Consider the following 15,453-nt stretch of genomic DNA (forward strand, 5'->3'; position numbering starts at 1 on the left):
GCAAAACCAATTTAAAAGAAAAACAGAATATATCCATATAGGTCATTTTGTCCAGCTCCAAGATTTGGCAGATGAGTAAACTGAGGCTCACAGAAGGCAAGTGACTTCCTGGGTTCATAAAGCCAGTTAACAACAGAACCAGGATCAGAATAATGGAATCCTCTGATTTCCAGTTTTATACAGTGGTGAGAGAAGAAAAAACAAAAACTCATTTGACTACTATAATTAGGACAAGTTTATAGCAGTGAAGCCCTGTAAAGGAATATTAGCTTTAAAAGGAAAAAAATATGTATTATGAAGCTCATAATTCAAATAGATCAAAAGTAGATTACATTCTAATACTAAATTGAGAACCTATTGAAAACTCACTTCTCCCTCCCATCTCTTGTCCATTTCTCATCAACTGCTTTCTTTCTCCTCCCCTTTCTTCCATCTTTCTCTACTTTGCTCCAATCCAGAACATGTTTTTTATAGACTTATAATACCACATCAAAGACTATCTCTTTCAGACTTGTCAGATATATTTTTAAAGTTTTATGATTTTTAACCCTTCAGTAGCTAGTCAATGAACAATCTTAAAAGAAAATTAAGAGAAAAAAAATCCATAACAGCAGAGAATAAAATACTTAGAAATAAACTTTAACCAAGAAGATGAAAAATTATACACTGGATCCTATAAAATACTATTAAAAAAGTTAAAGACATAATACATAGACAGATCCTAAGATTAGACGACTTAAATCATGTTAAGATTTACAACTATCAAGAGCAAGCTACAGATTCAATATAATCCCTATGAAAGTCACAATGGCATTTTTTGTAGAGAGAAAAAAACTTATCCTACAATTATAATCTCAAAGGACCTCAAATAGCCAAAATAATTTCAAAAAGAACGAAGTTGGAGGTCTGATACTTAATCTGGCATAAAGATAGACATATACTGGCATAAAGATAGAAAGCTCAGAAGTAAACCCTCACATGTATGGTCAAATGATGTTCAACAAGGTGCCAAGACCACACAATGGAAAAAGTGCAGTCTTTATAACAATGGTGCGGGGAAAATGATATCCACATGCAAAAGAATAGAGTTACACTCTTATCTTACCTACACCATATAAAACATTCCAAATGGATTAAAGACCTCAATGTAAGAACTAAAAATATAAACTCCTAGAAGAAAACAAAGGGGAAAAGTTTCAAGACACTGAATTTGGCAGTGATTCATTGGATATAACATTAAAGTATAAGCAACAAAAACAGACAAATGGTATTACATCAAACTTAACTTTGTTGTATCAAAACAGAACTGAGACAGAATGAACAGAGTGAAAAGGCAATGTACAAAATAGGAGAAAATATTTACAAATTATTCATCTGATAAGGGGTTAATTCCAGAATATATAGGGACTCCTACAACTAAACAACAACAAAAAAATACTATTAAAAAGTGAGCAAAAGACTTGAACAGATATTCATTCTCCAATGATACACAAATGACTAGTAAGCATATAAAAAGATGCTAAATATCACGAATTATCAGAGAAATGTAAATCAAAATAATAAGATATTAGCTCACACCCATCATAATGGCTACTAGAAAAAACCCAAAAGTGTCTTTAAGGATGTGACGAAATTTGAACAATTCTGCACTATTGATGGGACTATATAATGCTGCAACCTCTATGGAAGAACCTGGAAATTCCTCAAAAATTTTAAAAAGAACTACCAAATGATCTAACTATGCCACTTCTGGGTATGGACTAAAAAAAATTGAAAGGAGGCTACTGAAGAGATATTTGCATGCCCATGTTTATAGCAGCACTACTCACAACAGCCAAGAGGTGGAAGCAATTCAAATGGCCATCAACACATGGATGAATAAACAAAATGTGTTATACACATACATACACACATATACACATTAAATATTATTTACCCCATAGAAAGAAAGGAAATCCTGTCATATTCTACAATATGGAGGACATTTGGCTAAGTTAAATAAGCCAGCCACACAAAAAAGTAAATATGGTATGATTCCACTTATATGGGGTATAAAGGAGACAAAGTCATAAAAACAAAAAATAGAAAGCTGATTATCTAGCACATGTGTCAAACACGAGGCCCGCGGGCCAAATCCGTCCCGCCAGGCCTTGCAATGTGGCCCGCACTGCGCTGTCATCACTGCACTCCGCTGCATTTCCATCACAATGACAGTTTATGACTGTTCAGTAAACCATTCGGCCCGAGATTTAGGCTGGATTTTAGATTTTGGCCCCTTCTCTGATTGAGTTCGACACCCCTAATCTAGGGTCTGGAAGTAGAGAGTGGGGGCAAAGAGAAGTTGTTTTGCTATAGTTTTACTTTTGCAATATAAAAAAGTTCTGGAGATCTGTGTACTTCACATCAATATGAACACACTTAACACTATTAAACTGTATATTTAAAATGATTTAATTATACACTTGATGTTATGTGCTTTTTATGCATTAAAAAAATTAATTCAGCTGAAACCAGTTTGGCTCAATGGATAGAGTGTAGGCTTGGGGACTGAAAGGTCCCGGGTTCGATTCCGGTCAAGGGCATGTACCTTGGTTGCGGGCATATCCCCAGTGGGGGTGTGCAAGAGGCAGCTGATCGATGACTCTCTCTCATGGATGTTTCTAACTCTCTATCTCTCTCCCTTCCTCTCTGTACAAAATCAATAAAATATATTTAAAAAATAAAAATAAAAAAATTAATTCAGCAATGTTAGTCAAAAAAATCCAGCCCTGGCCAGTGTGGCTCAGTTTGATGGAACATCATCCCATACATGAAAGGTCATAGGTTCAATTGCTGGACAGAGCACATAACTGGGTTGCAGGTTCAATCCCTGGTCAGGGTACATATGGGAGGCAACCAATTGATGTTTCTCTCTCTCTCTCTCAAATCAATGAATGTGTCCTTGGGTGAGGATTATAAAAAAAAAAATTCTAAATTTGGAAATTTAACAAAGGGATCCCTCCACCAGTACACCCCAGGAAAGGGGAAAGGGAGGAAATTATAGGACTTTTAGATTCCAGAAGACTAGCAAGTGATAAAAATACAATTTTTGCAATTGCAAATTATCCTATCTTATAAAAGAGTAATATGCAAATTGTCACCCCAAGACACAAGATGGCCGCCACAAGATAGCCTGCAGGGAAGGGCAGTTGTGGGCAGTTAGGGGTGACCAGGCCAGCAGAGGGCAGTTAGGGGAGACCAGGTCAGCAGGGGAGGGCCGTGGGGGGAGGAGGGGAACACCAGGCCTGCAGTGGAGGGACAGTGGGGCAGGACCCAGGCTGGCAGATGAGGGCAGTTGGGGGAAGAGGAGACCAGTCCTTCAGGGGAGGGCAGTTGGGGGGGGGGGGGAACAATGTCTGCAGGGGAGGGCAGTTGGGAGGGGGGGAGAAACCCGGCCTGCAGGGGAGGGCAGTTATGGGCAATCAGGCCAGCAGGGAGGTCAGTTAGGGACGACCAGACTGGCAGGAGACGGCAGTTAGGGGAAATCAGGCTGGCTGGGGAGCAGTTAAGCGTCAATCAGGCTGGCAGGGAGTGATTAGGGCGTGACCAGGCTGGCAGGCAGAAGTGGTTAGGATCAGCCAGAAGCAGGCAAGCGGTTGGGAGCCAGCAGTCCTGGATTTTGAGAGGGATGTCTGACCTCCTGTTTAGGCCCAATCCCGGTGGGACACATGCCCTAAATGGGCGATCGGACATCCCTCAAGGGGTCCCAGATTAGAGACTGTGCAGGCTGGGCTGAGGGACACACCCTCCCCTGTGCACAAATTTCATGCATGGGGCCTCTAGTCCCCATATATAAGTAGAAAGGGCTGAAGGGATTCAGTGCGACTGTAATAGAGAGCTCTCTCAGAATTTAGATTTTCAAATGATGACATATAGAAGGAAAAGCAGGCTTAGGACAAAGGATAGACTATGAGTATGCAAAACATTACTGAAGTTAAGAGCCAAGATGAATCCTTACTCACCAAAAATGTTGAGAAAAATCATATTGGTGGAGGTGAGTAACTTCTGAGAAAAAAAAAGTCCTGCTGCCTAGATCTGATGATCTATTACTTATGATGATAGAGAAAAGAAAAATTCTATTTTTATGGTGGTTCTGATATTAAGCTTTACTGAGAAAGGTAGGACAATCGAGCAAATGAAAACAGATGGTAAAATATAATTTTCAAAATGTGGCTAAAGGTACATTTTGCAAAACTGTAGACTAGAGGAATATATATAATTCTAAGATTCTCCAATTGATTATACTAAAAACACTGCTTGTGATGTTCAGAGAAAGAAGTGTGACTATAAAGAACCAAGCACAGTCACTAAACATAAATCAAGTCAGACTTCACAAAAGTTATCTCAAAATATATCACAGACCCCAATGTAAAATGCAAAAATATAAAACTTATAGGAGAAAAATATATGACCTTAAGTTTAGTGATAACTTTTTAAATAAAATGCCAAAAACAAGAAAAACACTGGTAAGTTGGACTCCATTAAAATTTAAAATTCCTGCTCTGTTACACACATTATTTTACAAAAGGATAAGCCACAGAGTAAAAGAACGTATTTGCAAAGCTAGTATTTGATAAAGTGCTTGCATCCAAATATACAAAGGACTTAAAAAATCAACAAGAAAATGAACAAACCAATTAAAAAAAAGGGCAAAAAAACCCACAAATATGTGTCTCATTAAAAGATATACATGTGTCTCATGGGAAAGATGTTCATATTAAAAGATGTTCAATATAATTTGTCATTATAGAAATACAAATTAAAACAACAATGTGATATTAGTACACACCTATTAGAATGACTAAAATTCTAAAAATAGATAATACCAATTGCCAGTGAGGATCTACAGTAACAGTAACTCATTTCATTGCTGGTGAGAATACACAATGGTAAACCACATTTTAAGAAATGATTTTTATTGATTTCAGAGAGAGAGAAGGGAGAGCGAGAGATAGAAACATCAATGAGAATAACACACTGATTGGCTGCCTCTTGCATGCCCCCTGACAGGAACTGAACCAGGGACCTCTCAGTTTGAGGGTCACTGCTCAACCACTGACCCACACCAACCAGGCAGGTATAGCCACTTTTCAAGAGTTTACTAGTTTCTTAAAAAACAAAACATAGTCTTATCATATGATCTAGCAATTGTACTCCTAGGTATTTACTCAACTGATGCATAAACTTATGTCCATACAAAAATATGTATGCAACTGTTGACAGCTTTATTCAACCACCAAAAACTGGTAGTAAACAAGATATCCTTTCCTAGGTGAACTGATAAACTGTGATACTTTCATACAATGGAATATTATTCAGCAATAAAAAGGAATGAGTTTTAAGCCAAAGACATAGATCAATGTTAAGTGCATACTGCTAAGTGAAAGAAACTAGATCAAAAGAAAAGATGGTGAACAGGTCAGGAACTGTCAGGTGCTCAGGAGAAAGCTAAGTAAAGCAGTTGATTTTCTTAGAGCAGTGAAACTATTCTGTATGATACTGTAATAGTGGATACACGACACCACGTTTGTCAAAACCCATAGAACTTTACAGCATAAAGTATGGAAATTAAAAAAATTATTTAGGAGGTTTGGGGAGCCCAAGATAGAATGCAAAATATGGCAAAAGAATTTAACTGTATTAGAAATGTTATGAAAGAAGTGGGGGAAAAAGGTTCTTAACTAACTTTGGAAAAGTGAACTCTATAAAATGGTAAAAGAAAGTGTATATAGCACTATATTCTAGTTGATAAATATTTTTCCACAATACAGGTTCTCAATTCTGAAACCATTATACATGTATACTAAAACTAGTTAAGTATATGGATGGTCAACGGTAGAAAAAGACAATCTGAAAAGACCACATACTGTATGATTCCAATTATATAACACTTTGTTGAAGTGAAGATTATAGGTAAGCAAGAGGAGGATGCTAGAATGACCAATGTTGTATGGATTAGAGTTAGACATTAGTATATAGATATGGCTAGTTACACATAGAAATTTATAGATACGTGTACATACACAGATTAATATACCAACATATGTTTTCTTGCCTTGACTACTGAGAAGTCCTAGAAACAACGTCATCCCATCCCAGTATTAATGAAAACACCCAGCTACCAGGTTTTGGTATTTAATGCTATTCTCAATAAAAGAAACCAGGGTTCCTTGGAGAAACTGTTGATTTTAGAACTGGGGCAGGAAATATGTAAGATAAGCCTAAAGGATCTTATAGTGCCAGAAAGCAAAGATGTATGCAAACAAAAAATATAACTCATAATGATGGGGCTATGTCAAAGGGGCACAGAAGTTAACTCTGCGTTTCCAATGGTCAAAGCTGGAAAAATTAGTGCAACAAAATAAAGGAGTACTGGATTATGACCAAAGTATAAAATAAGTTTCCAATGAGTCCTCATGAATATAAATGACTAAGTAAATAAATGGAGACAAAAAAGACAAATCTCCTGTGTAGAATTCCAAACAATCTCTGTAGATACTGCCCGCCCCCCACAAGGCAATAGAACTTAACTCTGCCTTTAAGTGTGGGCTGCCTATAGTAACCTCCTTTCAAAGAATACAGCATAGAAAGGGGGCCAGGGGGAGAGAGACATACTATCTAAGCCAAGTGATCAAGATTAACATCAACAGTCAAAAGTAATATGGACAGTATGCATCTTTGATATAATGTAGTGACAATGGCACTTTACCTCTGTGATCTTCCTCCCCCAAACCCACAAGCCCAGTTCTAATCACGAGAGCAACATCAGACAAATCCCAATTGAGGGACATTCTACAAAATACCTGACCAGTATTCCTCAAAACTGTCAAGGTCATCAAAAACAAGGAAAGTCTGAAAAACTGTCACAGCCAAGAGCAGCCTAAGGAGACATGATGACTAAATGTAATGTGGAATCCTGGATGGGATCCTAGAACAGAAAAGGGACAATAGGTAAAAACTAAGGAAATCCGAATGAAGTATGGACTTTTAATTAATAATAAAGTATCAATATCAATTTATTAATTGACAAATATATCATAATAATATATTAATAGGAAAACTGGTTGTGGGAACTCTTCATAATATTTCTATAAATCTAAAGTAAATAAAAAGTTAATTTAAAAACAATAAATTAGGTCATACTAACCTCAATATTAAACAGTCTAACTTGACAGAACTCTAGTCAAATAGTATTCATCAAATCCTTATAGACAAAAATAAGAAGCATGGGCCAGACATAAGGAAAAATAGTTGTGTTTGATGAAGCAATAATAAAAAAAAAATTGATTAAAGGACTGAAGGCAAGTAGAATGATTTCTGTAAGTATCACAGGGACTAGGTATTCTGGACATGATCTTTTCATGATTATTATCAAGGACTTGGATGCTAACAGAATATACACTAATAAGTCTGCTAATTAGAGGAAACTGGAAAGGATTCTGAATAACAAAATCAAGATTTGAAAGGATTTTGACAAATTACAGAGACAGAAATAAACCTTATTAAAGAATGAAATTAAAGAGAGAAAAAAGTAATATCCTATGTGTCAAAAGACAAAGTATAAAAATGTAAAGAATAGTAGCATTTACTTTAAGTGTGTGTGTGTGTGTGTGTGTGTGTGTGTGTGTGTGTGTGTATTGGTGGTTTTAGTGACCTCGTTGAGTTTTTGAGAAAGATATGGCTATCCCAAAAGACAATGTCATACTAAGTATAAATTGTTAGGATGAAGGGGAGAGAGTACCAATGGCAGCTCATATTTAGAGTACATGTTAAGTTCTGAGATTTACACATTAATGAGAACACCAACAAAATGCACTAAAAAATTAGGTATCATGATTGTAGATTTAAAAGCATGCCACACCAGGAAGAATTTTAGTCTACATAAGAAAAGATGACTTAAGTGTTGACAAGATGGCAATCTTTAAATATCTCAATTGATATGGCTCAAAAAGAGGGACTTATACTCCTGTTCAATATGACTTTAGATTTAACACCAGATCCAAAAGATGTAAACTCTAAGAACAGAGTTTTCACAATGACTATTTTCTATTAGAGAGCTAAGAATGGACTAAACTACACAGTTACCATTTTCTAGAAACATTCAAGCAAAGGCCAATGTACTTATCAGTGATGTTTTAGAAGAGAGCAAAAATTGAGTTAAAAAAAAAGAGCATTCAGTTGGTCTTTCCAATCCCAAGATTATGATTAAAGAAAAGTACAAGTAATATGTAAGCCTAAAGTTCCTGTGATATTCAAAGGCCATCTACTTGAATTATGTTGGTTTAGTAGTTACCTTATTCTAGGAGGCTAACATCTTAAAACAAAATCAGCATTTTAAATTTTGAGTCATGCCCACACCCAATCCCAAAAAGATTTCTTAGTTTAGCTGGGTTTTAGTAGGTCCAAAATCAGTAAAAAATAAATTTAAAAAAATATACTTTTTGCCCATCTGACAAAAAAAAAAAAAAGTATAATTTTTATTAATTCACACCTGATGGCTATTGTTGTGTTGGCTGCTATCATTTTTTTTTATTTGATCACCTAAGGGAAAAGGCAGTGTCCCTGACTAAATAATCAGGTATTGCATGTTTTAAAAGTTCTTGCAGCACACTGGCGTGCCTCTTGTGGCATACCCGTGTGCCATAGCACACCAGTTGAAATATCACTGAAATACTATATCAAAACTCAAAGACTTCACTATAAACTAATGAACAAAGCCTACTGACATTGTACTTATTGATCTCTGAGCTCTAGCTCCTCTCTTCAAAGCTGCTATAGGTTAGATTAAGTTAAACCAAGGGGCTGAATATCTATAATAATAAAAGTGTAATATGCTAATTAGACCAGAAGCCAGGGCTGAGAGAGAAGCCGGTGACAGCAGCTGGGGGAAAGAAAGTCTACTCTTACACAAATTTTGTGCATTGGGCCTCTAGTATAATATAAAAAGTTAAAAGTTCCCCATCCTTTTGAACCATCAAATTTGAAAATGTAAATAAATTAGAATGTCTGTGTAAAATATTAGTTCCTTCAACTTTTTCAAAGGAGGAAATGAATAGTTTGTGTGATTATATATAAAATAGCCCCCATCAAAGAAGCATTCTAAATAACAGAGAACAAAGTAAAGATTATGGCTGAAAATTCCTTGATCATATAATATTTCTCTGGTTGCTTCATGAGTTGAATGAAAGTCTGACTACCTACAATCCATCTGCTATTGTAGAAACTCCTCTTGGTTGAACAATCCAAATTATCCCAGTGGCTATGTCAGGTGAAGACCAAGAAATAAAGCAGCACAGAGACTGGCCAGACATTTGTTAACAGGAACAATGTTAGGCATATTTAAACAAGGAAATGGAGCGCACTTGTGAACACTTAATAAATTTTAAATCTCTGCTAAGGTGAAAGTTTCATTTTCCTACTTTAGCAAAAATGCTCTTGAGAAAAAAGGAGTTAATTCCTTTTTTATTAACCCTCACCTAAGAATATGATTTTATTGGTATTTTAGAAAGGGAGGGAGAAAGGGAAGGAGGGTGAGGGAAGCATGTAGGGAGAGAGAGAGAGAACACTGATTGTTTGCCTTCCATATGTGCCCCATCCAGGAATTGAACCCGTAACCTTTTGGTGCACGGGATAACACTCCAACCGAGCCAACCAACTGGCAAGGGCAAGGAGTTAATTCTTTATTTTACCTAGATGCAATTTTATTTTATTAGGCTAGGTGCAACAGGGCACATTATAAAAAGGAGAGAAGTTAACGATCTCATTTCAATTCCTGCCTCTGCCTCACATCACAGGCAATGTGATACAGAAAAGACAAGTAATCTTTCTGAGCCTCTACTTTCTGATCTGTAAAACAGAACAATAAAGAGCCTACCTTTTTTCATAGGATCATTGTGAAGGTTAAATGAAACTATGCATATTAAAACTACAATGTAAAAACTATACAATGTAATTTGATATTACCGTGTTTCCCCGAAAATAAGACATCCTCAGAAAATAAGACCTAGCGCATGGAAAGATAAGACATCCCCTAAAAATAAGACCTAGCACAACGTTGGGAGAAAAAATTAATATAAGACACTGTCTTATTTTCGGGGAAACAAGGTATTATTTAATATATTACATCAATATTTTTAAAAGTTGAGAACATTAGAAAATGCAATGCCATTATAGCAAAAAACAAACAAACCACCAACAACAACATAGTGGTATCAATATAATGGAAAGGAAACTAATATGCCAAAGGCAAAAAAACACACACTAAGATTCTCAACTTTTAAATGTTTTTCTTCTTATCTTAAATTATGAGTGTCTATTCTCCATTTCTCTGAGGTATGGAGAACAGTGCAGCTAATCTGTGGATATCCACAAAGGAAGGGGATACTAAAAATAAACTTCTTGTGAAAATTTAAAAAACAGATGACATTGCTATAAACTATCAGAAAAGCAATGCAGAAATGGTAAGGAGGGAGGCCATGCAGGAACAACCAGCCAGGAGAGAGGTTTGGAGATCAGCAGGGAAGCCTTTCAGTAAATATCAAAGTACCAGAAGTGTTCACAGCAATGGGCTATTTATATTCCCTTCTTAGAGCCTTCATAATTTGTTATCATAATGCAAAATTCTTAGATTCTGCAATCAATCAACAGGAAAAGTTGCAACAAACAATGGAAGCAGCTTATTTAATTCTCTAATTAAATACCTTAGGAAAGGTTAGAGTGAAGCTGGGCACTTTCCAAAAAACAATCTCAAGTTCTAAAGACAACAACTGTGCCCTTCTTGTAATATATACGATTTTTGGACTCCAAACATTGGTATGCATATTAGTGATTTAGCCATCTACTTCCAACAGTATACCAGCCAGTCTGAGTTTAACTGGGGTCTTTACTGCTGAACTCATACAATAACAACAAAGTTGGATAAAATAAGACTGAGCAATAAGCTGCTTGAGAAACAATACTAATCTTAGAGACAGAATACTTGAGAGTTCTAGCACTAATTTTGAATTCTATTTTTAGGAAAATAATTTAACTACCCTAATTCTGCATCTCCATCTGTCAAGTAAGTTAGATATTAAATATAAGCCAGATTGCCACCTGTCAGGATGATGTAAAAGAAATACCTCTGTTAAAGAGATGTTGGGAGAAAAAATTAGTTTCTCTGTAATGGTAAGATTCTAAAGTCCTATAAATATCTTTCCCCCAAATAAAATAAAAATGAAGGGCCTCAACCATCTCAGAAAAAATGTAATTAAATGATCCTTGTTTGGAATATCTTGAGATGAATTATATTAAAACAATTTTAAGTACTTAATTTTTTCTGGTCTACTGATTCTTTTTTTCTCTTTTCTCACTCTCTCTCTCTAGAAAATTTACCTTTATCCTTATCCAATGGTTCCTGGGAAAGAATAGTGCACAGTACCGGGTTTTTCCACACCCCAGTCTCTTGAGCTAGAGTAGCTAAAAAATGCAATTCACAGCTGCCATTCTCCATCAGCTTTTCATGAGCTACCTATAAATATTAAATAAACATCCAAAGAATTACAACAGATTTTTAAAAGCAAGCTTATTAGGCTTTAAATATAATACTAAACTTTTGAAAAGTAAGACTTTTATCTTCAAATTTTCATGCCACATTACAAAGTGCTAAATTCCTTTATTTCTGACTTTTGAAGTCAAATCTCAAGGATAAGTATATTATTATAAATTTTAAATAAAAACAATGTATTGTTATAAATAAATCCATATTAATTTTTCTCCAAAATCTAAACCAAGAGCAAGGTTATTTCTCAAGGAAGTTATCAAAATATCCATAGCATAAAAGACCTTACATTTACATCCCGTGTTAGTAAAATAATTTTCAAAAACTTCTACCATTAATAAATAACAGACCTGCATCAAGGCCTAAGTGACAACTTACACATATTCCAAAAAGAGATTTATAAAAACGAACCAACTAAATGCATGATTTTTCATTTATTCACTACAAAGCCTTGGCAAAATCCTATTAAAACTGTCACGAAACTTACTTATTCGTTCTTCCAAACGTTCATGCAATTGGCACATTCCATAGACCACCAAAGATCAGTAATTTTTATTCAATTCAAAAATGTTTACTGAGAATTTCTGTGGACAAAATACTAGGGAAGAGAACAACTAGTCCCTGTGTTTATGGGGCTTATCCTCTAGTGGAGTAAAAACATATTTAAACCGTTAACACACAGGTAAAATGAAACAAATACTGTTATAGATATAAAATAACCCTGAGGAAGCTCTAAAGTAGGAGAAAAGTGTCATGGAAACTCTTAAAACTGCATGCTAGGTTCATACAGAACAGCTATTCCTCAACACCATGAAACTTTCCCACTGCAACAATTTCAAGTGCTTTAAAATTTTTCTCTGAGCAATTGCTCAAAATATTATAGAGAGATTTAAAGAGTTATTTCTTTTGCATTAACTCACATAAAAAAGCATTAATTAGTCCTATTGTTTTAAAAAGGAAAGTTCAGAAGTTTATCTTATGCTGACAAAAAATTTAAGTATCATGAGAGATTCAGTAGTATATTTGTATATAAACAACTTATTTAATTCAGTGTAGAGTGTATTTGAATGCTAAACAATGAAAAGTTCTGAATTATTTACCTAAAAATAAACACACTAGGGAAAAAAACCTAAGACACAAGGAATGATATGCTGAAGCAGAAATTGCATGATTAAAAGTTAGTTGCAATGTGACAAACAGGACAAGACACTATCATTTCAACGAACACTTTTTAAATATCTATTATGTATAAGACATAATAGAATCCAAAGGTATTAAGATATGAATCCTACCTTCCAGAATTCTGCACTTGATAGTTTAATATTTAATATTAAATAGGAAAATTGATTTCTCTAACTATATTTCACATGCTTCTAAAATTTGAGATTAATCCTCTTTAATACATCTCCTACAGAAAAACATAAGGCCAAAGGATATTTTAAGAACTCTGGCTAGAGAAAAAGGCAACTATATATTTTTAAAACTAGCTAGCAGGAACATCTCTTTTAACCAAGTGACCAAAATTTACTCGAAGCTATAATATATCCAGCACAATCTAGTGCCTGAAACAAAGTTTAATGTTCTTAAAAATGCTCCAAAATAACTAAGTGCAAAATTGTGTAGTTCTCATCTAAATAGAATAAAAACCACTAAATAAAAGAAATGAAAAGCATGTATTTTCAGCTCTAGGAAAAAAAAGAAGCATGTGCTTTGAAATGAAAAACCTGGATTCAAATAATTACTCTGATATTAGCTGCATAAGTACAGGAAAATAAATATTTTAGATTATGAGCCTCAGTTTCCTCACCTTTAAAATGGGAAAAAACATACCTACCCCCACAAACGTTTTCTTAACAATTAAGTGAGACAAAAAAAAAAAGAAGTGAGATATGTTAAATTCTTATTAAGTATATTGCAGATTTTCAATATTAGTTTAACTGTTCCTTTATACAAATGAGGACATTTTCTTTTGTGTTACCTTACTGCTCAGACAAAGTCCTTTAGTTACCTGATCTTCAAGAACAGTGTATTATTCAACCAAACTATAATACCTAAATGTGTAAATTCACTTAGGAAACATTTTTTGAGCATCTACTATATGCAAGACACCAGTGTTAATAAGAATAGCAATTAAAATTTGTCGTTAGGTGTTTTAAAGTTTAACCCAATAATTTATTAAGAATAAAGAAAACTAACTCAAAATGTACCTATATTAAACCTAACAGGTAAATATTCTCACCTGCACCAGTGTCTGAAATTGTTCCCACTGTTTATCTGATAACTCAACAGGCAGACACAATAGAAGTTCAACACAGCTTCTAAAAAATAGGCAAAAGATATATATAATTATTAAAATTTGAAGTAAAATAAAATGAATTCTAACATTATCAGTAGACGTCCCATAACTAATCTATTTAAACTATCATAACAGCTAAAATATAAAATTAAAACAAAAAAGCTAAACCTAATTTTTATTTACACAAAGGTCTACTCACAATGCCAAGCGTTCCAGAACCAATGCTACATTTTCACATTCAGAGGTAAGATAAGGTCGGGCTTTAACATAACTTTGGATGGCCACTGTGTATACCTCCAACAAAGGTAAGGGATCTTCTGAAGTTTTCCATTTCTCTGCATATTCAAGGAGTGTCTGTTTTGGAAGGAATAATAAAAAGTATTCAAGGTAAATCAAAATACACATTGACTAATCAACTGTTTTTCTTTCCTCCCTGAGAAATTTTAAAAATAATTTTCTACTTATAAAAGCAAAAATTAGTTTATACTGGTTAAAATGTTCAAAGTTATAAAACCATAGTCTTATTTCCAATTCTCTCTAGGGCGAAAAAAAAGTGTTAATTCATCCAACAATAGCATCATTTCATAAAGGCTGGTGTTAAATGGTATAAGCATTATCTCCTTTCTACCCTAGTCAAAATGCCAGCTTTCACTCAAAATTTCTAAGATTTAAGTTATTTTAAATAAAAGACATTCTGGGCAAGTAATACTTAAGAGTATTTGTTTTCTGTGTGTGTGTGTGTGTGTGTGTGTGCGTGTGTGTAAGGAATATAAAATTCAACACATAAAAATAAATGAATCATATATAGCCACAAAAAAACATGTAATTTTTCAGTTAATAAAAAATTATAGCACATAACATTACTGTCTTTTATGACAAGTTTAACGTTTAAAAAATCATCTAAAGACCTTCAACAAATGTAATCAATATTAAAGACTGATTACAAGGTCAAGTGATTTTTATAATGAAGTGCTTATTAAATTAAAAACACCTCTTATTCCTTAATAAAGTACTTATTTCAAATTCACCTTATCACAGAATTATCAAAAAAATAAACAGCACTTTTATGCTGTTTATCCTACAGAATAAAGAGATAGAATAAACTGATACAGTAGTTAAACACCCACATGTTAGGATAACTACTAAAATCACAAATTACTAAAAATGATTTAAAAGATTCTAGAATTATGCTAAATGAAATAGGGCTCTAATTAAATGTGTTTTTTAAAATACAAGACTGACACAATTGGTCCTCTTCACATTTCCAAGTTTAAGATTCATCTCATCACATGTGAAAATTCAGATGTCATTTCCCAAAAAGGATGTGATTTTGAAGAAAACTCCACAAGGGCTGTGTCCTCTGGCACTCAGAAGCAACTTAACCCCCCCCCAAAAAAACAAACAAACAAACAACTGTAGGCAGTAGCTAGGAAGGAAGAAGAGACAGCAGGAAGAAAAGAGGAAATGAACGTTCAAAAGAAAACACATACTGCCTTATCCTGTCTCTATTAACCTCTAAATAGCAGAAGTAGTAAGTGATCACAGAGAATAAGGAAGAAAGAAAGGAAGAACAAAAATG

At 34.3% G+C, this 15,453-nt stretch overlaps 1 protein-coding gene across 2 annotated transcripts in view; it reads right to left on the minus strand.

Moving 5' to 3' along the window:
* Window positions 1-15,453, minus strand: part of ZNF292 (zinc finger protein 292) — a 72,790-nt gene that overhangs the window by 27,538 nt on the left and 29,799 nt on the right. The window contains exons 2-4 of one of the 2 annotated variants that reach the window (XM_036413364.2): window positions 14,074-14,228; window positions 13,818-13,896; window positions 11,413-11,548 (exon numbers count right to left, since the gene is read on the minus strand). In XM_036413364.2, coding sequence (XP_036269257.1) covers window positions 11,413-11,548; window positions 13,818-13,896; window positions 14,074-14,228 — 370 coding nt within the window. Of the gene's footprint in view, window positions 1-11,412; window positions 11,549-13,817; window positions 13,897-14,073; window positions 14,229-15,453 lie in introns of those variants that run through there. The other variant, XM_045573301.1, reaches the window with a different exon arrangement.

Source organism: Pipistrellus kuhlii, unplaced genomic scaffold (genome assembly GCF_014108245.1).
Source record: "Pipistrellus kuhlii isolate mPipKuh1 unplaced genomic scaffold, mPipKuh1.p scaffold_m20_p_5, whole genome shotgun sequence".
In the NCBI taxonomy this organism is placed as follows: Eukaryota; Metazoa; Chordata; class Mammalia; order Chiroptera; family Vespertilionidae; genus Pipistrellus; species Pipistrellus kuhlii.